Raw genomic sequence first — 27,747 nt, 5'->3', positions numbered from 1 at the left:
CACAGCTGGTGCCGAGGTGTCGGGGGGTTCCTACCCCTTCCCCCCAGCGCTGGCTCGTGCCGTGAGGAAGGCTCTTTGTTGGTGGGGTTGTAGCGCAGCGGTGCTCACGCTCCAGGATCCCGCCAGGTTGAAAGGGACCCGGCATGGTCCCCCCACAGGCTCCCTGCCCTTGGGGGAACTCGCTTCACATCCCATCTGTTACTGTAATGTTGTCTGAATGAGACATCAAACTCTGCCTGCTCTGGCAGCATGTGTCTTGCATCCCATTAAAGCGCGCTGTGCTGCTCCGGACCAGCTCCTGCCATCCCTGTGTTTTTCCGCATCCTTCTTTCCCCAGGCTAGGAGTCATCCCCCAGTTCCCAGCAGAGCGGGCACGGTGGGGAGGGCTGCCCTGGCTGCGTTCTCCCTGACACCAGGTCCATTTTTTCCCTCACCACGGTGCAGATCAAGGCTGGAGGGTTTGAGTTCTCCCCGGGGACGCTGCAGATCTACTCAGACAGCCTGCTCACCCTGCCTGCCATCATCGGGATCGGCGGTGGGGGTGGTCTGCTCCTCCTCATCATCATCATCGTCCTCATCGCCTACAAGCGCAAGTCCCGGGATGCTGACCGGACCCTGAAACGCCTCCAGCTGCAGATGGACAACCTGGAGTCCCGGGTGGCCCTGGAGTGCAAAGAGGGTGAGAGATCCCTATGCTGTTAATGTGGGCGTCTTGGAGGGTCTCGTACCATCCCAAGGCTCAGTGTGCTCCCACGCTTTCCCTGCTGCCTTCCAGAGAGTGAATGGGAATGGGCAAAGCTGCTTTGTCAGAGGAAGCAGACTCATTTTGGGTGGAATTTGGGGATTTTTCTAGTTAAGAAGTTCCCCTTCATTTTTCCAAATGGGAGAAAAGAGAGCAAGGACGGTAGTGAGGGCTGCCTGTGAGCGGGCAGTCGGTGTCTCATTATGTGACAGACGGATGCTGTGAAATTGGACAGAATTCCTTGTATGATCCTGCTGATAAAACCTAATTGCCCATTATCCCCCTGAGCTGGCTCCCGAGGCCCCGACCCTGCCAGCCACAGCCAGAGCCAGCCTGGGTGCTGCGGATGGAGCAGGCACCGAAAACAAGATAATAAAAAGGGGAAAGAAAGAAAAACCCTTTGCTTCCCCAAATCCCCATCCCTACACATGCCTGCGGATGGCACTGGTGACAGGGAGAGGGGAGGGAGCTGGTGGAGGGGATGGTGTCTTGTCTTCCACAGCTGGCAGATAAAAGGATCTGCTTTTAATTAAAAGGCACAATCTCTTCCCTGCCTTTTCTCTTTTCTAGTCCCACTAGTTACAGATAAGATAGCACGCCTTTCAAGCTGACGGTTTGTTTTTTCTCATCAGGCTGACGAGCCTGCAGTCCTCTGCCTGGCTTTCAGCTCCCTTTAAAGTGCCGTTAATTTGATTTTTCTGAGGGTTTTCTCCCCCCCACCCCAACCCCTTTCCCTGGTGCATCTCCAGGACTCCTCTCCCGTCAGCTTTTCCCTGTAGGTGCAATTAAAGGTTCAGGACACCCCCCCTCCCCATCATGTTCCCCTGGGAGTCGCGGCTGCCTCTGCTCAGATCGGGAGGTGCCAGGGTGGGTGTGTTCAAGCTCTTCTCTCGAGTAGTATTTAGGTCAAAAAGAAATGAGGACATTCTTGTGGTTTAGGCTAACGTTTTCCCCCAGAAGCTCTGGCTTTGTTCAAGCCTTGCTGTTCCCTGCTGCCCCCAGCATCCCTGGGAGGCTGTGAGTGCTGAGCAGGGGGAATTTGAGCCCCCCCAGGACCCGTTCCCGTTCCCAAATCTGCCGCTTGATTTATTCGGGGGAAGTCATCCCCACCCTCCGCAGCTCAGTTTCTCCATCTGTGAGATGGGGACAGCGATCATAGCCTGTCATGGGAAGGGACGCGGAGCTGACTGATGCCTGGGGGGTCCCACCCGTGGGGTGCCGGCGGGGTGCAGTGGAGCTGGGTGCTGATACTGTGTGCTGGGACTCCGGGATGTGTGGCTTAATTCTGCTTTTCCCACCCCAGCCTTCGCTGAGCTGCAGACTGACATTAACGAGCTGACCAACGACCTGGATGGGGCTGGCATCCCCTTTCTGGATTACCGCACCTACGCCATGCGGGTTCTCTTCCCAGGGATAGAGGACCACCCTGTGCTGAAGGAGATGGAGGTGTGGTACCGTCTGTCTGTCTGTGTCTGTAGTGTTTCACACTGGGGTCATGCCCTTGCACAGTCCCCTGCCCGAGTCCCCGTGCCCCACGTGTAGGGCTGGAGAGATGCTTTGGTCGGATACTGGCCCGGCCTGTTGCGGCAAAGAGCATCTCGCCGCGTGGCTGCAGACACGAGTGCGGAGCGGCCACTGAATGGTTACTGTGCTCTCTGACATTAATATCAATATTTATATTAATATCATTGCTGCTGTCATTTTCTACAGCACTTGCTTTATTCAATTGGGTTTGTTTGATGCCTGACCGGCCGCTCGTTTCTAGCAGGCTTGCCCGACATTGCCTGCTTGCTTGGCTCTGTTTCCCCACGCAGAACCCATCCTTGGCATCCTTCCCCTGCTCCCCAAACCAGCTCCCTCTCCTCTCCCAGCCTCCCCACCTCTCTTTAATTTAGTGCGTGCAATTGCACAGCAATTGGCTTCTCGTTTGCTGGGCTGCCGAGGCTGCTCTTGATTAGAGAAAGGAGGGGGGGTGACCTTAGCTTCCCCTTGCTGCTGACCTGGCACAGTAATTAATGTCGACGTGGGCTTCACAATGTATTTAGGAGAAGTAATCGGCCCTGGTGCAAGATGCACGGTCACTAATTACAACACAACAAGCTCTTTCCAACTGCAAGTGCACGTGCTGGTGTTGTACGCCGGCATGGCGACAGCGCGGGGCCCTGGCCCTCTGCCTGCTCCTTTTCCCTGGTCCCTAATCCCAGCTCAGGAGGGCTGCAGGGACCCCGTTTCCATGGATTTCCCCTTGCAGCTCGGGTTTCCGGATGCTCAGAGCCACAGCAGGCGTGAGCGTAGCCCTCCCTGGGGCACAGCCCTTCCTGTCTGTGCAGACGCCTTGCTCTCCTCTCACCTCTGCTCTTGCTCTTAACGATTTTCCCTAGAGAGAAAGGGGTGGAAAGGGTATCAAAAAGGGTATTGGAGGAGGAATTTTGCATTGGCCGCAGTAGGGTGGGTGGGAGTTTGTCCACTTCTGGCTCCTAATTCAAAACATTCCACTTGAGAGAGCACACCAGCTCAGCCTGGCCTGGGAAACAAGGGGTTAAAGTTGCAAAGGAGGAAAAAAAAAAAAAATCCCCCAAAGAGATTAAATAAAGCAACTACAGTTGTGTAAGCTTCATATAATTTAATCAGGTTTGCTTTTATTTGTCTCTTTACCCAGAGTGTAACATTAGCTATTGCAAGTGACGGGAAGGAAACGGCACTTGCTCACGCACACGCTAGTCCGCAGCGAGCGTCATGCTGTTGGTACCAGCTCCCTTTCTCCTTAGGTTTTAGGGGGGAGGTTTGTTGCTTTGTGTGAATTTAAGCCTGATGAAATATTTAATTCAGTAATGTTCATTTATTTCTGCTAATGATCAGCAAGTTAAACACAGGGGCCCAGGGAGGAGAGAGGCATGTGGGGGGCTCAGGCATTGCCGTGCTGCTTGTGATGGGGGTTGCGTGTCCTCCCATGCTCTGCTGAAGGGAGAAAGCCTGTCATCCCGTGGTCTCCTTTGCCTGGTCTTGGCTGCAAAAGCACCAGCAACGTGCAGGTCTTCCTCTGCCCCAGTTTTACTGGTGGGTCTGGTAGGTCTCCAGCACAGCCGCTGTACTCCAGCTGCCTCTTGGGTCTTCTCGTGCTGAGGAATCAACCGGCACCTCTGTGTCCCCCCAGCAGGGAGCAGCCGATGTTGCTGAACCTCAGGCATCTGCCTGAGTTACCAGCATCGTTCCATCGAGTCCCCGCGTAGTCTGGAGGGGGGGACTCTGGGAAAACATAATATAAAGCATTTCTGTTCCTAGCAGGATGTTATCCTTTGACCTGCGTTAAGGGAAATTGAGCCCCGTGGTGCCCACAAAAGGAAACCTGAGGGTGGGGGTGAAGAGGGTTTGTCACTCCCCCATTGCCCTGCTGGGATGCTCTGTCCATGCTTGCCTCAGTGATGAGGGTGGCAGTGGTGCCTGGGGGCTCATATCGCAGAATTAGCAAGGACTGGGGGGGAAACGGGGGTTTTGTCCAGTGGGAAAGAGTATTTTGGAAGGGGAAGTTACAACCACGAGGAATTTTGCTGAAGAGCGCCAATCCAAAGTTTTGATTGAAGTGAAATGATTTGATGTGTCAAAACCCTGTTCTTCATTTTGAGTTGGTGTTTTGAAATGAAAAGTGTTGTTTTGTCTCCAAATATCGACATGAAATGAAATTTTTCACTTACTCTCCCAATCAGGAAGACAAGGGAGGGGGGGAATTAAAATTGACGTTTTACCATAGCAAGGCTTTTATTCAGAGGAAGTCATCTTTTCTAGTGGGAAAATGTTGTGTTGTAAAAATGTTCATTTCTGATAAGAAATGTAGTCAGGGCTGGCCAGAGTTGGGCTGACGATGGCAGCGCAGGGATGAAAGCATCCCAGCCTGATCCCTGCTGGGTCCTATGTAGCCAAGTATGGCCAGAAATACACCTTCAAACATCTCAAGAAGAAAGGGAATGGTTCAGGCTCTGTCTGGAGCGGGGCAGAGCCAGGTTTCTGCTGTTTGCTTCCCTGTCTGAAATCCAGCCTCCCAAAACCAGGCGGATTTGCTGCTGGCGGAGCTCAGGGTTGTGGCTTTATTTGCTTTCTGTGCAATACCCGAAGCGCGTGTTGCAGTGACTTGGGTGGGAATTGAGCTGCTTGTTAGCTGAGATTGAAAATTATAATTTGTGTGTGTGTTTGGGAGAGAAAGAGTGTTTGTTTATGGGAGGGAAGTGAGTGTATGTGCCTACACACGCGTGGGAGACAGTCTTTGTATGGCAGCGTGTGTATGTATATACATATATATACATTGATGCCCTGAGACTGTGTTAACCTGATGCTGAGATACTACAAACTAGATACTACTTCTGGAGGGAACTGAGGCTGATCACCAAAGAGGAAGCATGACAGTATGGAGAGAGCAAATCCAGCTGCTTTTTGACCCTTTCTCATCCTTTCTTCTTGGGGGATGAGGGTGAATCCAGGGTCTTGTGCAGCCCGGCTACCTTCTCATAGCCCTCCCCCTCCTGCCCATCTCCCAGCTTTGCTCTATCCTTGCAGGTCCAGGCGAACGTGGAAAAGTCCTTGACCCTCTTTGGGCAGCTCCTGAACAAAAAGCACTTTTTGCTGACCTTCATCCGCACTCTGGAGGCTCAGCGGAGCTTCTCCATGCGGGACCGTGGCAACGTGGCTTCCCTTATCATGACGGCGCTGCAGGGCGAGATGGAGTACGCCACGGGTGTGCTGAAGCAGCTCCTCTCTGACCTCATCGAGAAGAACCTGGAGAGTAAGAACCACCCCAAGCTGCTATTGCGGAGGTGAGTGACCATCCGAGAGGCTGGAGCTGTGGGACAGTGCCCAGGCTCTTCTGAATGTGTGGACACGAGCTGGTGCCCTTTAGGGATGCCATCAGTGATGGGTTTGGTGTTGGCTGTGGCAGTGTTGGCACTGGGTCTGTGCTCAAGCATTTCCATGCAAGTTTGAGAGGGATGTGGGACCACCTGGACCCAGCCAACTCGGGAGTCGCCCATGGGATGTTCTCGCTCTGGTTTGGCCTGTGCACATTCATGTTGTCTGGGAAGGAGCCAGCAAGATGCTCGGCAGCTGCTGGCTGCGCAGGCTGGTGCAGGGAGGATGCACGCTGGTGTCAGGTGCTGTTGTGTATCACTGCAGTGATGCTCCCACCTGCCTTCCCTGCTCCAGGTGACCCGGCAGTCCCCCACACCTCTCGGCACGTGGGGCAGCTCTCGCCTTGCCTGGCAGCTGCCTTGCTGCATGGGTGCCTCCATAGGCCGGCAGCAGGCAGGAGTCCTCCTTTCCCCGATGCCTCCTCGGGGCTTGCCCACCTTGCCGGGCACGTGGGGGTTTTCCTGGGAAAGCCAAGCGGATCTTCGCAAGCTGGGAGTCTCGCTGGGGCTGGGTGGGAGCGCGAGCAGGAGGCAGCCTGCCAAGCCCTGCCGCGAGTCTGCCTGGCCCATCAATATTTAACGATAGCTCTGAGCTCTCCTTCATCACGGGCTGATGAATATTGAAAGATACACCAAGTGCTGAACAAAAACAATTAATAAGCTCCACCAGGCCAGCTCGAGGCCCTCCGTGCCATCTTCTCCTTTTGCACGCCGTGCTGTGCCTCCCGACCTCCGCCTCCACCAGCCCGGTGCTACCAGCCTCCAGCAGAGATGCAGGGACGGCTGAGAGCCACGGGGCTGGCACCTCACCAGAAAGGCTCACGAAAACTAGAGCATCTTTCAGACATCAACCAATGTTCATGGCATGGCCAGACTGGACAAAACCTGTTGGGTTTTGTGTGCCTGGCCCAGGGGAGATGCCTGGAGAAGACACTGATACGAGCTGGTCCCAGTTACATCCCTGCTACCTTCCCTCGGCCGGTCTCTTCAGGCGCATTGCTTTCTTACTCCCTCTGCTTCATTTATCATATTACAAGGGTGCCCTTCATTTCTCAAAGCACCTCATTAGCAATGTGCCAGAAAGGGGGTGTGGTACAGACCCATGGCTGGCCAGGAGAGGGGTGGGTTTTTGGAGGTGCCGACCCCTGTCCCCATCCGTGTTCCCCGAACGCATCCTTAGGGTCCTCTTCCCTTCTTACTGTCCCTCCATGACACCAGGCTCCACTGAAATATTTAAACTGCGTTTCCAGCTCCTGGGTGTCTCAGAACATCACGAAGCCACTACCATCAGAGCAAAGCTCCGGAATGAAGTAAATCAATAAAATATAAATAAAAGGCAGCGCAGGGAGGCCAGCAGCTGCAGTGGCTGAGCCGTGGGAGCGGCACGGGGGCAGAGCCCAGCCCATGCCGGCACGGTGAGAGCCAGCAGCCCAAGTACTGTCGGTCCCCAGCCGTGGAGCTCGGGGCCCAGCACAGGTGGAGCTGCGGGAGGCTTAAGGCAGGGATGAGGTACCCTGACCAATACCTTGCTTGTCCCTCCCTGAGTGATATTTGAAGATATTTATTCTTCCTGCAGCTGCGGTGCAGAGCGAGCGGTGCTGAGGGCTGTGCTTTTCCATCCTTTTGATTAGCCCTGCCGCTGGGCGCGAGAGTGTGCTTAACCGCCCAGGGCAACTGGATTAACATTGATCTAACTGGGGAGAGCTGTTATTTATTTTGTTATTGGATAATCCCCTCATTGCTGTGGCATCTGGCTCTATTGCGGATAAAGACAGACGTCTGTGTGGTGGCACTTCAGATGAGTGTTACAGGCTTGTCTGTGAAGGACCTGGTCTGGGGCCGGGGAGGATGTCTGCTGAGTAGCTTCAGTCCACCCCCTCCTTGGCTTTCTCCCCACATGCCTTCTCCCTTTTTTCTTCCCCTTGATGGATTAATCTTTCCTGGCAGGCACAGGAAGGCTTCCCTCATCTGGGGGCTCAGGTATGACTGTCCCCTAAAGGTTTAAGGAGAGCTGTGCTGTTCCAGGGAGGGCAAAAAGGGCTAAAGGGCCCTTTAGCACCAGAGAGAGCCTGGGATGGGACCATACGACCCCAAGTCAGCTTGAATAAACTCTGGGAAAGTGGATTTCCTACCCCAGCCATCTGGCCATCAGGAACTGCTCCTGGTCCGTCTGCCGGGCATGGTGTTGCCGTTGGGCAGTGCATGGTGTTGGGCTCCTTCTGGTGGCTCTGAGGTTTGGGTTCCTTCTGGGTTTTGTTTCTTGAGTCAACCCGTTTGTATCCGTTCCCCTAGCGCAACAGGAATGCAGCCACGTTCCTGAGGTTATTAGTATGGCTCGTGCTTTCAGGAGCATCTGCGTTTGCAAGTGCCTGATCTGATGATTAATGGGTGGATAAGCTGAAGAAGCCTAACCGGAGAGGGTCGAGGGGCTGGCTGGCATTTTTACTTTAAAGGGAGTGAAAGCCACTTTAAAAATAATGGATGTGTTAAAGCAAATTTTAATCTTATGGCAGCGAGACCAGGCTGTGGTGCAGAGACAGGCGCGTTAAGCTGCCCTTGTAGGACTGCACGGTTCACCTGGGTCCTGTGTCACCCTCAGCTCCCTCCATGCCAGGCTGTCCCTCTCCTCTGCTGGTGAGGCATGTCCTGGCTGCAGTACCACCACCCCGAGATCCCCACGTCCTATTTGGACCCACCACATCTTGCACTCATCCTGCGGGATCCTGCTCTCCCTCTTGTGCACATGCTGCGTGGTAATGGTCCCAGACAGACACAGGTGACTCTCCTGGATCTTCCCTGCCATGCTGCTTTGGAGCACGATGACATCTGGATTTGAACCATGCTATATAGGTTTTCTCAAGGCAGTTTTGGGTGCTCCCTTCAAGTGTGTCTCCAAAAGCTGAGAGGCACGGCTCCATTTTTAAACTCCTTTTGGAACAGGTGGTTGCAGTGTTGTTCACTGCAAACTCCTACATTACCACCCCATTCCAAGGAGACTCAGAGAGACCCGGGATTTCCCCCAGGCAGGTAGGGAAGGGTTAAATCCCAAGCCTGGCACACTATCTTTGCACAGTGCTCCAAAGGTACATGGAAACCAGCTTAAGCTTCCAGCCACTGCTCCTACTGTGAGTCCTGGGCTTTGAGGCTGTAGAGATCAAGGGGCTACTTTGGGGATTGCAGGGAAGTCCCATGTCACCCAGTAGTGCTGGGTGTCAGGGCAATAACGGTATTGAATGCATTGCAGGAGCAGAAGTCAGCAGCAGCTCCCCAGTGGGGAGAGGGGCTTCCAGCTAGAGCAGGTACTTGGCAATGTGGGAGGAGGTGCTCCTGGCATGGGAATGTGGGTCAGGATCTGACTCTGCTTTGCAACCCCAGCTCTTCCCTTCAGGTTGTGCTTTAACAGGGGAGCTTGAGGTAGGTTTGGTGACATTTTACCTGGCTTAGGTGTCTCATGCATTCCTCCTGTGGAGGGAGCTGCCTGGTTCCAATGGGACGTGATGGAGGAAACAAACTTCATTTAAGTAGAAGGTACCAGGGAGAAGCAGAAAGCTGGTCATCCCCTGGGTGAGAGTCCCCATGGGACAAGGTTGTACTCAGCTTGCTCTGGTTCTCCAAATACGCCAGAGACCAATTTGCTTCTCCCTCCTGGGGGCTGCTGTGGCTCAGCCTTGCAGATGGGCAGGCTTTCCACTAGAGCTTTTGTTGACTACTTATGCCCCTTTGCTTTGAGGCTCTTGCCTTTCCAGATGTGACCTTTTAAAGCCAAAAACAATTTAGCCACAGCCTGAGGCTGAGGTGGCAGTGGGTGAGACCAGAGACCTCTGATATCCTCTCCTGATGGCTTTGCTCTCTGTCTTCTCTACAGAACGGAGTCGGTGGCAGAGAAGATGCTGACAAATTGGTTCACGTTTCTGCTATACAAGTTTCTGAAGGTGAGTTTGGGAAGAGATGGCAACCCCGCGTGGGCAGGGAGGTAGTTCCTGCCTTGCCGGGACAGCCAGCATGGTACCCAGAGCATGGGCTGATGTGTTCCTGAGTGCTGCCGCTCCCTCCCGGAGCAGAGATCGCTTCCCAGGCCGCTGTTTCCATCCTGGGTTTCTGGGATGTGATTAGTGATTCTGTGTCTCCTTTTGGGGAAGTAGCTGAGATTGAGAAATGAAATCCAGGCTGGCATTGCTTAATGCATAGTGGGTTTGAGATCTTCATAAAAATGGTGCCTGCAGAAAGGATGAATCTGAAGCAACTCAACTGAGTCTTGAATCCCTTCGGAGTGGTCCCCTTTCCTCCCTCCTTGCCTCTACTCATGTAACTCGGGAGGAAAAAGCCCCGGGAGCTGGGCCTTCTGTAGGCACAACTGTGCTCAGGGGATATTTCTGCCTGTTTAAGCTGCAGTTTGATGTGCTGCACCCTTCATTTAACACCACTGCTTTTCCTTCATCTCTCTTTTGACACTGAGACTCCTTGGCGGGGGAATCATTTCCCGCAGGCATCTCCACTCCTGCTGCTGCTTCCCCTCCAAAAGTTGTCCCGGTGGGGACGGACGCCCTGTGGGGCCTGTTGGCAGCCAGGGATGCAGCTCCCTCCGCAGCATGCACTTGAGGGTGCAGATGATGTTGGACATCCTCATGCCTGTTCCTGCGCTGGCGAGCCCGTTAGCTCGAATTCACCTTTTTCCTAATTTCATCAGTGTGGCAGAAGAGGATGCCAAAGTGTAAGGACAGATTTTACTGCTGGTTCATCCAACCCATATTGAGAACATTTATCTTATCAGCACTGGTGCTTCCACCTCTGCTAGATCCGCACCAGCCCATGGACCACTGGCTACACAGCCATAGCTCCAGCCCATGGACCACCGGCTCAGTCCTGCTGCTCCTTCGGGATGACGGTGGTGGGATGAACAGCGTCTGCAGTCCTGCTGCTGGTTTGTCAGTCAGCAGAGCCATTCCTTGGGATCCTGCCTGGTGTCAGTGCAGCGAGGCTGGGTGGCACACAGCCGTTTTTGTGGGATTTCATCCCTCATTAAGATAAAGAGGGTTTGAACCATTTCCAGCCAAGAGATGAGAGCGAGCAGGAGTCTGTGCAGAACTCAAGTGATCGTCAACGAGAGGTGATTTATAATATCACTTACATGCGCTTGGCTTTTTGCCTCCGTCGAGGGATAGCCTGTATCTATAAAAATCTAGCTGTAGCATGCAGCAGAGATTGCTTTCCAGGGGTGGGAGAGGAGGAAAGCTGTGCTGTTCATGGGGAGATGTCAAACCTTCCAACACCTCTTCATGCTGGGAGCTATGCTCAGCGGGGCCACCCCCCTCCCCTGCAGCGGCAGCACCCAATGGGATCAGGTAGGACATACCCAGTGGGATCAGGTAGGATGTGCCTGGTGGGATCAGGTAGGACACCAGCAGACAGCTGTTTGGGCTCTGTGGGGTTGGTGGGACCTATCTCGCTGTGGATAAACTCCCTCAGGACTCCTTGAAGTGAACAAGGTTGTGGTTTGGCTGAGCAAAGTGCAGCACACGGCCTTTGATCCTCAAAGCGGCATTTGGGGATGTTGCATTTGTGTGTGGGACCTGATGCCTGGCCCTATGGGCAGATCACGGGGGCACATTCACCTCATTCAGAAGCTGCTTTGGACCAGTTCGTGTGCCACCGCTGTCCTGCATCTGTCCTTGTACAGCCCCGTCCCCCTTTGGAGAGGCTGCCAGGCACATCACCAGCACGGGGCAGGTCTGAGGATAAGGAGTAGCAGGAGAGAGACGTGGGGGTGGCACGAAGGCAATGCCTTTTATAAAGTCCTTGGCTACGCCATGACTTTGGCAGGGGAAAATGCCTCCAGTCTTTGGGTGGTAGCAGCAGGAGAGAGAAGTCTGATCGAGATGCACCATTACAAGAGGAACATATACGGAGAGCCTGGATAAACCCGCTGGCTGTGAGATTTGTTACACTGGGGATCATCTCCCTGGGGAAGTGGTTGAAACTTCATCGCTTGGGTCACTGGAGTTAGACTGGAAGAGGCTTGAGGATGCACTCATGGCCTCTCCTGGGTCTGCCCCACCAGAGGAGACCCGCAGGACCATTTCTGCTGTCTCCCGGCAGTGAGGATCACAGGTGGCATCAAAAGCAGGAGAAACCCATGGAGTAGATGGAGAGGTATCACAGCAGACAGTTTGCCAGCAGGGAAACATATGCCTTGCACCAAACCACAGTAATTGTGCATGTAAATGAGGCAGGCGGATGTGTGCCCAGCTGCCAGATCGGCTCTCGGCAAACCTGCCCGGAGCAGTGCCGCGCACTCGGCATCACGCAGCCGTGATGTGCTGGGGCGAGGGACGGGGACAGGGGTAGGACAGCCCCTCCTGCCCAGGGCCAGCAGCGCTGGGAGCCAGCGAGGGCTGGTGCTTTCACGGGGCCCCCGTAGTAGCATTTATCAGACTCTTAATGAGACACCCCGGGGAAAGGGAGAGGGATAAATCGAGACAAGTGCTGAAAAATGCATGATATTCGGTGCCTGATGAGCTAGATCTAGTCAGTAAGACAGTTTGAGCATTAGCTGGCTCGCCTCAGCCTGCTCCCCACGTACCCACGCGGGCGTGCGTGGATGTGCCATGCGTGGGGGTGTCTGCAGCTGCCCTTGGCTCACACAGGGAGCCCCCAGCCCCTCCTCGCTCAGGCCCCCAGCAGTAAGAACTGCGTCAGGGCTGGCAGAGAGCGTGGGCACGTCTCTGTTTGGGGGGCAGGCTGCCCTCCGTCAACCTGTGGGGCCACATCTCAGCGATCCCCTCCTGTATCTCACCCAATGGAGATCATCTCGGGGCAACTGCCCGCTGCTGGTTTCTGCTGTCGCCGTTCATGTTGGTGGTGTCTGTTGGAGACAAGCCCTAAACCATCCTCATCTGTCATAGCTCAGTGAGTTGTGACCTGCAGCAGCATCTTGGCGCAGGTCCTTGAGAGCTGGTGGGTACAGTGAGGTTAGGAGCAAGGTTTTGGATTTGAAGGGTAGGACCCACGTTTGGGACAGGTGGGGAAGCCAAGCTGCAACGTGGAGGATGCGCAGAGTCAGGGGGACTGGGCAGAGGGGCTGTTGCAGTTGACGTTAGGGTGCACAACAGGTTGGAAGGAGACCAGGATCCCAGGACACACAGGAGTTTCCGAAAGCCTGCATGGTGCTGGAGGAGTGATGTAACCCTCACCAGGACCACTGATGCCTCCGTCCCTCCGGGGAGGCTGTAGGACCAGGTCTAATCCACACGTACAAAAAGATATTTATTCCCCATCAGCTCGGCTGGTGTCCGAGCAGCGGAGACAGTGATATCTCAATGCCTGGAGTGCAACCTGGCCCCCGATGTGGGAAGGGCTGAACCCACCTTTCTCAGTGGGGATCCCCAGAGCTGCAGATGGGAGAGCAGCAACCGTGCCTCTCCAGAGAGGGGAAATCTGGGCTGAGATGGGAGGAGTCCTGCTCCAAGCTATCCTCCATCCACACCACTTCTGCAGACTCAGAAGTTTTACAAGGAGATTTTTACAAGCAACCAAAAGAAGCAACTAGAGTCTTTCTGCTGTCGCCTGAGGGGTGGCCCTCGGGGTGCTGTGGAGGTGGCTGGGGGCTCACCGCTCTGCGGCCAGCCTGGTGTTCCCACCTTGCTGAGCAGCCGGTAATGCACAGCGTAGCACCCACCTTGGGTCTCTCACTTTTCCAAGCTGACTTAATGAAGCCAAGTTTGCAAATGAAACATAATTTCAAAGACAGGCGTGTTGTCGGAAGGTCTGGGGATGATGTATGCCTGTTCCTGCTCGTTAGCAGCTGTCTCTTTAATTACCGCAGATGCTAACGAGATGCTAACAGCATATGGTGACAGGGAGAGCAGCCGCACTTTGCACCAAAGTACAATTTATTTGTGAGGCGGACGGGAGAGAAGGGTGAGGGCTGGTGGGGTAAAATCTTCTGGGACTTCCCCCCGTCCTCTCTGCTCCCATCGTATCCTTTTTCCCCCTTAGGACTAATGCCTGTGTCTGGAAGGGCTCATTGGGATGCAGCTCAGGGGAGAGGTTTGGGCCCTGGGTGATAAAGAGGTGTCCACTTCCAGCCCTCCTACACCAACTCATGGCTCCAGCTGGTTGGTGCCTCCAACCTTGGTGGGTCCTTTGCTGTTCCTGGGTCGCTGCACTTCCGGCATCTTCAGGGGAAGTGTTTGGTCTCTGGTCCAATTTCCCTTTCCTTTCCTCCCATCTGGGAGATAGATGCTGATGTGGCTCTGGCTGGTGTCTAAAGCTGGCTCTGACTATAGGGGTTTGACACTGGGGACATGTAGGTGGCAAATAGTTTAAAACTGTAGGAAACCTCATTGCCTGATCCCATCCATCAGCTGGAGACTCAGGGTAAGGTTGTCAGTGAGTTGCTCTCTTGCTATTCCTTCCCAGCAGATCTGTCTGGCTGTGCCCAGCTGTCATATGGAGAAACTGCCTTTGACCTTCTCTCACGTGAGACTGGACTCCGGGCTGATGCCAGAACTGCATCGTGATCTCTGGGGAAGGGCCCCAGGCTGTCTGGCTGCAGCATCCCCTTTCCAGTCCTCAGGTGCTTCTCTTGGCTGGGCCAGCTCAAAAGATAGGCTATATCCCTACACAAAGTCCCCAGACCCAGCCTGCTCTTCATTAGCCCTGAATTTAACCCTTTTAGCTCATTATTGGCCTCTAGAATGAGCAGAATTCACCAGGAAGTGTCTGGAAACTTGGGGAAGCAGAGCCTAGGGGTTGATAAACAAGGGAACAACCTCCAGGAGGCTTGAATGGAGAAAACTAATTCCTCCATGGGATGAATGTTACCATGTGCCCCTTCCTTGCTGTCTTGAGCAAGGGCTGGAGACCCTTTATAAAGCCATGTGTCGGGCTCGATGCTGCAGGGGCACAGCAGGCTCCTGACATGGTGGTGCTTCTTGAAAGGTGGTGCCCGGCACCTTCTCACCTCTCTTTCTCCCTCTCCTCCATCCCCTGTCCTGCAGGAGTGTGCCGGGGAACCGCTTTTCATGCTCTACTGCGCCATCAAGCAGCAGATGGAGAAGGGACCCATTGATGCCATCACAGGAGAGGCTCGCTACTCCCTCAGTGAAGACAAGCTTATCCGGCAGCAGATTGACTACAAAATGCTGGTTAGTGCAAGCAGGAGCCTCATTGGTACTGGTGGTTGCCAGGGCTGCTAGGTCCAGGTATTTAACAAGATTTAGGATGCACCCAAAGTACTGTGCAGAGAGTAGTTTGTCTCTTGTTCTTCTCTCCAGTGTCCTTGGGGTGCCTCTTAACCCTGTCTGTGTGGTATGCATCTCAGCTAGGGTTAGATTCGGGGCCTTTGCCTGGCAAGGTTTGCTCTTGCCATGGAGCTGAGAAAGCCAGGCATGAACTGAATCCCCCTCTCTGCCTCTCCCAACACACCCTATGGCCCTGACAGACACGGGGACAGAGATGCTGTTGAGTGTGGAGCAGCCAGTGGCTCACGTTGGGTGGGGATCAGAGTTGGAGCCTTGAGATGGAGAGATGCTTCTCTTCCTCCATATTAGCCATCTCCTCTGTCCAGCTGAATGATAAACCAGGTCCTTCCCCTGGCTGAGCCTGCAGCTGGTCCTCCCACTGAGGTGGGATTGAGAGGGAGTGGAGTGTGCACAGGCATCACTCAGGCTAGACAGGTTTTCATGAGTTGAGCATGGTTTGCTGGTCCAGGATTCCTTCGCTGACACTGTGCTGCCTTTCTGGGAATAGTTGGAGATTTGGGGATTGGGGGAGAGAGGTGGGGAGAAGAGGGGAGCAGGAATATCCCACATGGCTGCTCCTCTGCAGCAGCCCAGGAGGTGAGAAGACATGGCCTGTAGACAGCTGTAGCCCCATGTCCTTGGACCTGCCCTTGCAGCCAGTGTGTCATAACCTCTCACTTGAGTCTGTCCCCCTGTGCTGTGCAGACCCTCAACTGCGTGAACCCTGAGAATGAGAACGCCCCGGAGATCCCCGTCAAGGTGCTGAACTGCGACACCATCACGCAGGTGAAAGAGAAGCTGCTGGATGCCGTCTACAAGGGAGTGCCCTATTCCCAGCGACCCAAAGCTGGAGACATGGACCTGGGTAAGAGAGAGGCAAAGCGCTTCCCTGTGGGGGGCAGGGATGTGACCACAAACAGAAGTGCCAAAAAAACTATTTAAGGCAGGAAAATCTGCATCTCCTAGAGGAGAGGGGACCTTGCAGGATCAGAGTGTGTGTGCTTGTCCAGTCCACTTCTGCTGTGCTGGTGGCACTGACTGTGTGTGGGGACCCCTGGCATGAGGGTGTGACTTCTGCCAGTAGAGAGGGTGGGTAGAAGAGCCTCCTCGGCTCTGGCTGTGCTCTGGGTTGCAGGCGTGAGGTGGCTGAGGGACAAGGAGACCAGCAATAGTTGAGAACAACATTAATGGTCCTGTTCTTAAAGGAGGGATAGGAGGATGGAGAGGAGCGAAGGAAACAGTCACCAGGGTCAAATTTATGCTGTCTTTCACTGAGTACTTAGAAACAGCTTTTGCCCAACACCATATTAACAGTCATCAGTCCTGGGATTCAGAAGGTGGTAGGATGGCTCTTGTTGATGCCCAGGGTGCTCCTACTCCTGCCTTGGCGTAGTGCTCCAAGCCCCCACTAACCACAAGCCCTTCTCCCTTACGTGGACAGAGTGGCGGCAGGGCAGGATGGCTCGGATCATACTGCAGGACGAAGATGTCACCACAAAGATCGACAATGACTGGAAGAGGCTAAACACCCTGGCCCACTACCAGGTAAGGCTGTCCGTGGTGGAGAGCACTGAGCAGTCACCGACTCCTGGGAGCCTGAGCATCTCTTCTTCCTGCTCAGCTTGGTCAGGGCCTGGGCTCGGCTCTCCAGACCATGCTGCTCGTGCAGGGACATGGCCAGGAGGTCTGCAGTTACTTCCCTGCCTGGGACCCATGTTTACGGTCCTTCCGTTCAAGGAAGCACTAAATGGGGCATCTTCAGGACTCATAGAGGCTGTTTCCTGCTCTGGCCTTTGCCATTTTCATGCCAAGGTTTCTGGTGTGTTGCTGGTCTGACCCCTGCCCCTGAGCTGTCGCAGGGGTAGATATGTAGGTCTCCTTTGCTGGAGATGGATGCCCCTGGGGTGGGGTGCAGTGTAGCTTCGTCCCTCTGGGGCTGGTTTCTCCCTGCCGTGGGGCTGTTTCTCCTGTGCCTCTCTGGTGTCACAGCCTGCTCATGCCATCTCTACCCCAGGTGACGGACGGCTCCTCAGTAGCCCTGGTGCCCAAGCAGAACTCGGCATACAACATCTCCAACTCCTCCACCTTCACCAAGTCCCTCAGCAGATACGGTGAGCATGCAGGGGCATCCTCCACTGTGCTGGCAGGGGCTTGCAGATGGGGCGCAGGGGAGGTGATTGTAACTGTGGCTCACGTGAACAGGGTCCTCCAAACCCCTCGCTCTCCTGCACCATGCTATTTATTCTGGTGTCGAAGAGGGAGCAGACGCCCTCAGAGCCATCTCTCTTTGCAACACGTCAGACTTTGGGGAGAAAGACACGTGTCAGATGGCTGCTGCTAAGGGATCCCCTCCCTTTTATTCCCCTGAAATCTAATTAAAATAGGCACAGAGGTGCTTTGCACTTAAATGAGCAGAGTTGAGGGCTCCGGCGAACATGCTGGCAAGTGTGCTCCAGCCTTCCTTTGGAAGGGAATAGTGTTGGAAGCTCAGACCAGCACAGGAGGCATCTGTGATCCTGGCATCTGCGTGCTGGGAGCAGGACAGACCTCTGCAGAAACCCTTCCACGATGGTCCTGGCCCCTGTACATCAGCCAGGCTTGCATGTAGCCTGGCAGGCTGTGAGGATGGTCCCAGCAGAGCTCCCAATCCACAGTGACTGCAGGGGCTGGATCCCAAAGCTCCCGTTTCACGGCCCTGACGTACCCTGAAGCTACAGCGGAGGGAAGTGGGACAGAGGGGCTGGCGGTGGTGGGCAGGGTAAGAGCATCCCCCTCTGCTCGGTGCTTGCAGAGAGCATGCTGCGAACAGCCAGCAGCCCTGACAGCCTGCGCTCACGGACCCCCATGATCACCCCCGACCTGGAGAGCGGCACCAAGCTCTGGCACCTGGTGAAAAACCACGACCACATGGACCAGCGGGAGGGTGACCGGGGCAGCAAGATGGTCTCTGAAATCTACCTGACCCGCCTGTTAGCCACCAAGGTATGGCACGGTGACGTAGAGCTTTTTAACTCTGAGTGGGAAAGCGTAGTGATTTGAGTAGTCCGAAAGTGGTGAGCAGTGCTTTTTTATTAGCCTTCTGCTTTGGCACAGGAGGAGCTACTCTTTTTGTCTCTTTCCTGAGCCGGAGGTGGTGGGTTTGTGTGTCAAAGCCCTCAGTGAATATCCCTTGACTGGATTTTCCTGTTTGCTTTTTCCCTTTGGCATTTTTACCGTTTCCTGTATCCTTGAGCAGCTGCGGGACTGCAAAGCAGAGGTGCCCTGGGGCTGGCGCCTCATCCCCTTTGGTGTTTGGGATCAAGCTGCACAATCAGTGATGTGGGAAGGGTAATTATCAGGGGCATTTGGCATTGTAGTGGGTTCCCCTTACCCCAGCACATACAAAATCTTCTCTAGTGGCAAGCGAGTGCTGTGTGTCTGAGATGTCCCCAGAGAGGAGCGGAGGGCTGTGCTGAAGATACTGGCTCAGGATCGCAGAGACTGGGCTCAGCCATCTCCCCTGTGACTTGGCTCCCTGCCTCGTGGGACGAGGGCTTGTTCAGCGATGTTTGTCATCAGGTCTTGGGTACCTTAATGGGACCCAAATAAAGACCATGATATGATGTACATCTGCTTGGGTTTTCTCTATGTGCTGCTTTTATTTGTATGCTTTTAGCATGCCAGATCATGCAGTGAAGGAGATATCACTGCAGTTTCCCAGTATAACCCACTGAGAACCAGTAGAGTTACGCAGACTGTACTGTGCTTCTCTTCCAGGTGGCAGGAATACAAGTGAAATTAGTTTAAGGGCCCACCTTTAGTTAAAGGCTCATCTCTCTGCTGGTGCTGGGTGATGCTGAGTGGCCCTTCTCTCCTTCTTCTCTTCAGGGCACCCTGCAGAAATTCGTGGATGACCTGTTTGAGACCATCTTCAGCACAGCACATCGTGGGAGCGCGCTGCCCCTCGCAATCAAATACATGTTTGATTTCCTGGATGAACAAGCTGATAAGCATCAGATCAACGATTACGATGTCAGGCACACCTGGAAGAGTAACTGGTAATGGAGAGGGGCAGTGGGATGGGGGGGGCTAATGATAGCACAGCTAATGATACTCCTACCCCTCCCACAAGGAGCAGAAATATGTTCCTGGGAGTGATCCAGGACAAGAGAGGCCCATATCTCTGTATTTCGGGTGTGGGTAAATCCCTTGCATGCCTTCCTCAACAGAAAAAATCCCAGGAATGCAGTGCTCCCCCAGCCCTTCCATCCCCAAATCCCGGGCACCACGCTCCCCCTGATGGCCGGAGCGGCTCTGTTCCCATCTCACCTTGGGCAAAGGCGGCTCCGGGCTCCTCCGTCCTCCGGGCTCCTCCAGAGATGCCAGCCCCAATTCTCCAATTCTCATCTCGACTGTCCTAAAGGTGTTTCCACGCTCCCTCCTGTCACTCAGCCGAGCGTGCCCTAACAAAGTCAGCGTAAAGCCGTGTATGCATCCTCCCTAACCTCGCCCGCAGAGCCAGCCCGTCCGCTCCGCTAATCGCTCTCTGAAAAGCGGGGTGGAGCGGCTGATGAGACCTCCGTCAGTGGCGGGGCCAGGGCTCGAGCAGGCGTTGGCTCCTGCTCCGCAACCTTCCCCTCGGCATTTTTATTTTCTGCTGCCTCACTGATTTCATCTCTCTGATCTTGCCGTTACTGGAGACGGGTACGTACATTCCCGTGTCTGGCATTTGTTAAATGGAAGCCAAATTGCTTTTGTATAGTTCAGTAACTGTTGGCAATTAGCAGGGCAGGAAAGGAAACATTTTTAAATGGAGATGTGAGAGCGCGGAAGTGCTTGGAACTGATTTATAACTCGGCTTTCTATATTAAAAGAAGGAGCGAAAGGCAGGGGAGGAAAAAAAAGCCCCGCTCCACAGGGGCTGGGCATGCAGGCTCCTGCATACTAATGCCCGTGCTTATCTCTGGGTGCTAATTCGATGTGTGGAGCTAATTTCTTGAGGCCATTCCCTTCACAAATGAAATATGTACATGCACCCGGTACCCTCATTAGGAAAGTCCTGGGGAACGAAGTGTGTTTTGTCTAAGATAAAAGCATTTGCTGGGTGTTGGTGCTGAGGGATGACAGAGCGGAGAGGCTTTCTGATGGGGGAGGGCCCTGAGATGCTCCTGGGAGAGGAGAGGGGCAGCAGGATTGGGAGATGGAGCCATGGAGGGTGGCACGTGTGTCAATATGCAGCAAGCATCCAGTCGGTGGCTGGCCAAGGAGACCTGCTGCTTCTACAGCTGAGAGCTTTATTTCCAGCATCTGAGGCTGCCTAAATTCTCCTCTGGTGTTAAATGTGCTAATGAGTCCCTTGAGGAGTCCAGTTAACTCCCTCCTCTGACACAGGAGATGTGTGAAATGCCACACAGCGCTTTCGAAGGGATTATTGCGAGAGAAGGGAACTGTGCCGGGTTTGACCCATGGGTTCAGCGAGGGCTCTTCAGTATGAGTGGGTCCTTGGAGAAGCCGCAGGTCTGCGCTGCCCTGGTTTGCCTTTGGAGATGTTGGCAGTGCTGAAGAATTTCTCCACGGAGAGCTGTGGCCATGTGGGGGCGGGCAGAGGGGAACGGCCATTTTACCCCAGTATGTTTGCTGCCCTGGGGTACTGGGAAAAGCAACCTGCCCAATTCTGGGTCAGGAGGAGCTCCTTCTCCACAACTGGAGGTGCATGTGTGTGCCAGCTGCCCTGTAGGGCTTGGTTCAGGTGCTGACTCCCGTTTCCTTCATCCCGCAGTCTACCTCTACGTTTTTGGGTGAATGTGATTAAGAACCCCCAGTTTGTGTTCGACATTCACAAGAACAGTATTACTGATGCCTGCCTATCCGTGGTGGCTCAGACATTCATGGACTCCTGCTCAACTTCTGAGCACAAGCTAGGAAAAGACTCTCCCTCCAACAAACTACTGTATGCCAAGGACATCCCCAACTACAAGAGCTGGGTAGAAAGGTGAGTAGACTTGGCAATAGCTAACCTGGAGGACTTACAGTGGATGTACGTGGGTGTGGGGACTTGGGTCGTTGGGAGGACTCCTAGGCAGCTGTCTGAAGAGGGACCATCCTAATGCTTATGGAAGGTGATCCTGTCGTTTGGGAGATGATGCTTTCTCATGATTGTCTCCTGGAATGCAATGACGGTTTGACAGAACCGTTTATGACTTGCTTAAGGGGTGCTAAAAGCAACCTCCACTTTTAGGTTTTCTGATGTTTTCTGCTTTAAAACTTGGTCTGTGCTAGGGAATTGCTACCACCTCCCTTGATTGCTTTCGAAAAGCAGTGAGAAGTCAGCCTTGGACTAGAGAAGTGCCTTTTTTGTATCACGACAATACACGCAGGTTTTGCTGAAATGGTTGAAAATTACCATTTCCCATCTCTCGTCCATCTGTACATCTCGCTTGGGATCCTGATGAGAGCACACGCTCTGAGGCAGTGCTTGGGCTGCTGTCACTGTGCCGAGGAGCAGGGAGAGGAGCAGGTCCCCTGACTCCTTCCAACACCCTCCACGTTCACTGCTAGCTGATGAGAGACATCCTTCTGTCCCGCTGAATTAATGCAGTGTTAAAGGTTCAGGATTTGAATGCTACTGATTGCAAATTGATGCGCTCAGGCATAATGCTGTGTTTAGCTTTATCCTTTTGGGAGAGAAACCTAGGAGATGTCCTCCAAAGCCCTCCAAATGGAGCTACTGTTAAAATGTTGCTGTGTTGTAAAGTGGGACTTCATCAAGCTTAAAAAATGGCAGATTTCAGGTTGCTGATGCAACTTTTCCCTTGTGCTGATAAGCTGTGCTATAGATCATCCTCTTTTTTTTGTTGTTTTGTTTTGGTTTTGGTTTTTTTTAGCCTTCCCTTTTTCAGCATCTAGACCAGATACAAGATGAACCAAATGAAAGATGTCCAGGCAACAATAAGCGTCACATTCTCTGGTTTGCAAGTGTGGCACTTTGTAGCCTAAATCATCCTTTGGATACTTGCTTGTACACGGTTATTTTTGTCGCACCGTTGGCATGCGTGGTGATTTGCAGGCAGGTACAAAGACAAGCTTCTTCCCTCGAGGAAGAGAGGGCTTGGATCAAAAGAAAAGGTGCCCCTGAAATACGATGGCTGAGATGAGAGATGAGCTGCATTGTAATCGGAGAAAGTTCTTTGCAGGGGGCTGGAGGGGGCTTTGGAGTGGGGTCCCGTAGGAACATCACAAACTTCATAAGGTGAATTTCTCAGACCTTGCCACTTCTATGACAAAAATATTCAGCTCTGTGTGTGCCCAGGGAAAAAAAGGTATAAAACCATTCCGGAGCGAAACATTGGTCTAGACATGCTGTGTCCCTGGGGAGAGATCTCACCGGTGACAGACGTTCCTGCCATCGCTTACCGCCGGTACGGTCCCAGAGGCAGCCAGGCAGGGGCAGAGCTGTCCCGTGCAGGGTGCGACTAGGTCTCCCACCGCTCCTCTGCTGCGGGGATTTATGGCGTAATGGGCATTTCTGGCTTTTGGCATGGTTATCGTTGCAAAGCTTTGCAGAGGCAGGATGAGAGCGATGTGAGGGTGGCCGAGTGGGACCACTAGTCCCAACAGCAGGCCTGTCTGCTGCCGTGGTGCAGGCACCAGCTGAAAAAAAGGGCATCCTGCCGGTCTGAGGCAGGAAGAGCACGGTGAAGGGCTTGGGAGGTGGGGAGCCTGGGGAAGCCGAAGGGGACTGCCGCCAGGGTCATGGCTGTGGCAGGTGTGACTGGGATCTTGGTCCACATGGGCCATGCACACTGGTATTGAAAAATGATGGTTTCCTGCCATACTTTGTGTCATGATAAAACCCAGAATGTAAAACTGCTGCATGTTAGCTGGACATCTTGTTGTGGCAGCTACAAAAGCTTTCTTTTTCAGCAGATCTCTCTTGTAGTTCATCTCCTATGAGTTTCTTCCCACAGAGGCCTTCGCTGTGGTGTTAAAGGGTGGCCAGGAGCATCTCTGTGGGTTTTCTTTGCTAGTCAAAGCTGGCTGGAACTGAGCAAGTTGATCCCTAATATTCCTCAGCACAGGTAGAAGTAATGTCAGCTTTAGGAGACGTCACTCTGGGGGTGATCTCTCTAGCGACGTGGCAGATCTCTTGATGCCTGGTTTAGTCAAAGGTCCTCACCTCAGACCGCTGCTCTCTTGGCAGCATCCAGGAAATCTCTGGCATCACTTTCTGGGCGTGAATGCACCTCCTTGTAAAAACTGCCCAAGTATTTTAACACTAGCTGAGTTCAGCACCGTGGGATGGAGTGGATCCTCATATTCATCTCCTCAAGTGGTCTTACTGCCATCTGCTCCTATCCAAGTGCTTCAGCCATGTTCCACCTCAGTGTTCGGCTGATGATGCTAATGATGCTAATCACTGTACCAGAAACTTCACTGAGCAGTTTGAGGAGTCATGAGGAGTAAAGACTGGCACTCTGTATATCCAGGTGGTGGGAACAGCCAGGTCTCATTTGCTGTGGGTAGGTTTGTTTTTGTTTTGGTTTGGTTTTTTTTAACAGAGGCCTGTGGACACCTGGTTTCCAAAAGGACCTCAGCAGCCAGTCCACTGATGTGTCTGCTTGGTATAACACTCCTGCTGCAATGGGGTGCTGTGGCTTTGATCTCCCTGGGTTTTGATGAATACCCTGTTAGATATTCTGTTTTCACACTACAATTCTGGACCATATAAGTTGTATCTGGATTCGCCTGTATTTAATGAGCATATCAGTGAGGCAGCTATGGGATAGGACTGCAAATCTTAGGGTGTCTTAGGAAATGTAAGGTAGTGTCTTGCTGGTAGCAAACATCAGAGAGGCACAAGGAGGCAGGAAAGCACCAAATCATTTGGCCCAGGCATGCCCTAAGACATCAGCTACTTCTGCTGCTGCTCAGGATCCTTCGATTTCACAGATGTGTCTGCAAAACCTCAGTTTTTGCTGAAAATGAAAGCTTCCCGTAGCTTTTTGGTGTGCAGTAACTTCTGAGCATGGTCAGTGGCAGCTGTAGGCTGTGTTGAATGCCTGTTGCTGAGGAGGATGTAACCACATGGATGTGTATCACTGCGAAGGCAGGATGTGAACTTGTCTTGTGTTCATGTACCAAGTTTTTAATTGGATGCAATGGGGCATCATTGGCTTTAGCAACACAGCGACCTTAGGAGAATGGTAGCAAAGCCTTATGGATTGCTACAGGCATGGAGGATTCTGGTGGATGCAGTTTCATGGCAATGGGATGGGAAGGAGGAGGAACGTGTGGTTTAGGAGAGGGTGGGAAATCCCTCAGAGCAGCAGCTCCTGGCTCCCCAGCATGGTCGGCTGGGCTCAGCGCTGCTCCGTTGGCAGCGTGCTGCTAATGATGCTGATTGCTCTGCTCAGAGACCTCTCGATGAGCAGCAGCGTTGTAAACTGGTGATCGTGGTATGTCACCACTCAGGGGCAAGCTGCTCCTCACCTTGCCTCTCCAGAGGCCGTTCTCGACAAGCGCCACGGGCTCGTCCCCTTCTGTCTTGTCCCTGTTTCAGACCCACTCTTCTGTTTCTCCCTTGCAGATATTATGCAGATATTGCTAAAATGCCAGCGATCAGTGACCAGGACATGAGCGCGTACCTGGCGGAGCAATCGCGGTTGCACCTCAGTCAGTTCAACAGTATGAGTGCGCTGCACGAGATCTACTCCTACATCACCAAGTACAAGGATGAGGTAAGATGCAGCAATGGGGAGTGAAGCTTGGCTGCGAGCAGTGTCCCTTTGCCCTCGTTCTTGCCTCATTTCTGCAGTCCCCATGCTTCTTCCTGTAGAAAAACACCTCGTGAAATGCGGGAGGGCAACGTAGTCTGTGTTTGCGCTCGGGCTGGCAGGCGTGGAGCCAGGCGCTGCTGTAGGCAGCGCTTTGTTCCTCGTGTTTTCTGCAGCGAGTAATGTGGGAAATACCTATTTTCCTACTCATTTGGCACGTGAGCTCCATGGGGCTACAGAGTTCGTGGTGTTATCTTAGTGTACCTCCCCTCCCCGCCTCTCCTGTCCAACGCCGTCTGATTGTACAGGCTGCGTCTGGCTCTGCTCCCCAGGGATGCTAGAGGATGCAGTGGCCTCGTCAGTGCTTGCTTTGTGAACATCAATAAGAATGGTTAAAAACTCTGTGTTGAGATTTATACAAATTAACTTTGTAAAGCACTGCTCAAATCCACACCCTGCATCTTTTTATTAAAGCAATAAAATACGTAACAACAGTAAAATATGAATCTATACATATAATGTGATAGTATAGGTTTTATTGTCCCAATAAAGGGGACTGACGACTGTGTTTAAACGGTGGCTTATTTCGGTGACAGAGTGCCAGAACATCTCCTCGCTCAGACAGAGCCAGGAGAGACAGCCTCTCTCCCCACGGGCAGAGAAAACGAGGTCCCCGTTGTACCCTGCAGCAACCCCAAGAGGCGTCTCCCAGCGCCTCTTTGAGGTCTGAATTTAGGGAGTCCATGGGCAGGTTGTAGCAGACCTGGCCCCTGGGTCTAAGGTCAGCGCTGGGACCGTGGTGGCCAAGATCCTTGTGGAGCTAGGTGCTCTGCAGGAGGGAGGAGGAGGAGGAGGAGGGCCTGGCTTGCCTACAGGGATAGGAGGAAACCCTGGTGCTTGGGAAGGCACCACATGGTGGTCACTGTTCAGCTGGTGGCCAGGTACCGATGACCATGCTGGTGAGACCTCCACCCCCCAAATGACTTGGGATGGCACATCCAGGAGGCCCCCATAGCTCTGCATGATGAGTTGGCCGTGAAGGGTTTTTGGGGTCTTACACTTTGTACAACAGCTCTGTGCTGCCATGAGGATGGAAGAGGAGCAGTGTGGAGGATCTAATCTGCTGCAGGGCAGCCATCATCCCTCAGCCATCATCAGGTGCTCACTTCCTCCAGGCTAAAAGTCCCCCAAGCCTTAAATAAATCCTCCAAGCCCTGGGCGAGAGCAAGGAGGGGACCATGTGGCATTAATGAGCTGCTCTTTAGGGGCACAGGTCCTCTTCTTGCCCACTAACAGCAGCCTGACATCTGTTGAGTGTCTTGCTGTCGCCCACTCTCCGAGCATCGCAAGTGTGTTCACAGCTCTCAGGAACTTCTTTTATTATTTGTAATGGGATTAATAAATCGCAGCTGTTCCCTTTGTTTGTTTTCATTCATTAAGCACAATTATATGCAGCCCGATTGCACCCTCTTTGATGCAAAATGGGAGAGAATAATTTTTCCTGTTGTTCAGTGCAATAATATGCTGTCATTGGCTGTGAATGAAAATCGTAATTAATTTTCATTTGGGTACTTGCATCTTGGTAATCAGTGGTCCTGGCTCCTTACAGCAGGTGACAAACCTGGGTCTGTCTCTACGCTCGGCACAGGTTTCCTTCGACTGCATTGTTTCCGTAAGGCTGAGATAAAAGAGGAGCAAATAAATGCAGGAGCAGGTTGTGAATCTTTCGACACCTCAGCATCCCAGGATATGCAGCTGTCTTACTGGGAGAGGCGGAGGCAGCAGGCGGGGGGAATAGGCTCCTCTTCCACTTCTCAGACCAATCTCATTTGGTTCCAGGTCAGCCACCTTTCAGGCACGTGGGCTTTTGATTTCTGCGTGAGTGTTATTATAGTTATTTTATTCCGTGTGTAGCGGTGACAGCCGACAGCGGCTGCGGAGATGGATGGCGGGGGAGTGTCCCTGGCGGCAGGTTTTGTGGCAGAATCTGTGAGCTCTTGCGAGTCCAGCTGCAGCCCAGGGTTGTTGCTGCTGGGGGGGGTGGTAAATCAGATGTGCCCGGCTCTTGCTGGTGAATTTTCCCCTCCTCGGGAGCTGACGCGGGTATTGAGATGCAGTTTTCCCCTGTCCTTTGGGAAGAGATTCTCCATCGGGCATCTCTTCCTGCCCCAGCAGACAGGGACCAGCCTGGTCCTGTCCCAAAAAGCCTGGTGGAGAGCCAGAGGCTGGCGGTGGCCGCAGGCTGCTGCGTGGCGGCGTGGTGGATGCTGCACAGCACGCCCCGTGCACCGCTCCGCAGCCCGCCGGCACTGCAGCAGCTCTTAATCAAAGGGAACTGATTCCCCATTAAGAAGTTACCTGTAGGGCTCCTGATGGACTTTGCCTGCCTCCTAGTAAGTCTATTAATTATACAACAGTTTGTTTCCAATTATGCGGCCAATGAAATGGTTAATCAAGTCCCCTTTGACAGATGCCTTGATATTTAATTGCAAAAAATTTGCTCTCTCAACTAGCTCACCCGAGGAGATGAGATTTCTTGTCGGGTTTGTTTTTTTAAATCAGCTTTTCTGCTCTGCTGGCATGATGTTAGTGAGACGAGACTCCTGGCTGCTGGGAGGGCAACTGCCCCTTCGTTTTGTGCTTCGTTACTCCCTTCTCCCCACTCTGAGTCTCATCTTCCTCCCCGTGCTGCCAGTTCTTCCCCGGCCCTGCGGGCATGGCTGCATCCAGCCCAGGGCAGGGGACCGTCCCTCCACCCTGCGACCTGCCATCACGGCCGGGAGCTTGTTTAGAGAAAGGGGGTTTCAAGGAGGAAAGCCATCCTCAGATGTCTGTGGGTGCACCCCTTGCACAGGACTGAGGGCTCCCAGTGAGGCAGATGTTGCTGGTACGTCCATCTGGTGTTCCCTTCCATCACCCCAGTGTCCCCAGTTGTCCACCCTGGGGAGGGATGAAGGGGGTTTTGCCACTGGCGGCAGCGGCAGCCTTGTGGGTTTGGTCTTTCTGTGTTTGTGGAACCAGTTGATGGCTTGATGACGGTCTCTGAAACGCAGCCCCTGCCTCCCGAGGACGCTGGAGCCTTGTTGGAGTCACAGACGTGGTGTGAAGGTGGTGTT

General features: G+C 53.4%; 1 protein-coding gene across 2 annotated transcripts in view; it reads left to right on the top strand.

Moving 5' to 3' along the window:
• Window positions 1-27,747, top strand: part of PLXNA1 (plexin A1) — a 123,602-nt gene that overhangs the window by 91,027 nt on the left and 4,828 nt on the right. For both annotated transcript variants that reach the window (XM_054838175.1, XM_054838176.1), the window contains exons 20-31: window positions 445-679; window positions 2,046-2,188; window positions 5,291-5,547; window positions 9,503-9,569; window positions 14,637-14,783; window positions 15,585-15,744; window positions 16,321-16,424; window positions 16,894-16,990; window positions 17,671-17,861; window positions 18,747-18,916; window positions 20,638-20,850; window positions 24,445-24,595. In XM_054838175.1, the coding sequence (XP_054694150.1) occupies window positions 445-679; window positions 2,046-2,188; window positions 5,291-5,547; window positions 9,503-9,569; window positions 14,637-14,783; window positions 15,585-15,744; window positions 16,321-16,424; window positions 16,894-16,990; window positions 17,671-17,861; window positions 18,747-18,916; window positions 20,638-20,850; window positions 24,445-24,595 (1,935 nt within the window). The remainder of the gene's footprint in view (window positions 1-444; window positions 680-2,045; window positions 2,189-5,290; window positions 5,548-9,502; window positions 9,570-14,636; window positions 14,784-15,584; window positions 15,745-16,320; window positions 16,425-16,893; window positions 16,991-17,670; window positions 17,862-18,746; window positions 18,917-20,637; window positions 20,851-24,444; window positions 24,596-27,747) is intronic.

Source organism: Grus americana, chromosome 11 (genome assembly GCF_028858705.1).
Source record: "Grus americana isolate bGruAme1 chromosome 11, bGruAme1.mat, whole genome shotgun sequence".
Classification (NCBI taxonomy): Eukaryota; Metazoa; Chordata; class Aves; order Gruiformes; family Gruidae; genus Grus; species Grus americana.
This window is presented reverse-complemented; position numbering and strand designations above follow the sequence as displayed.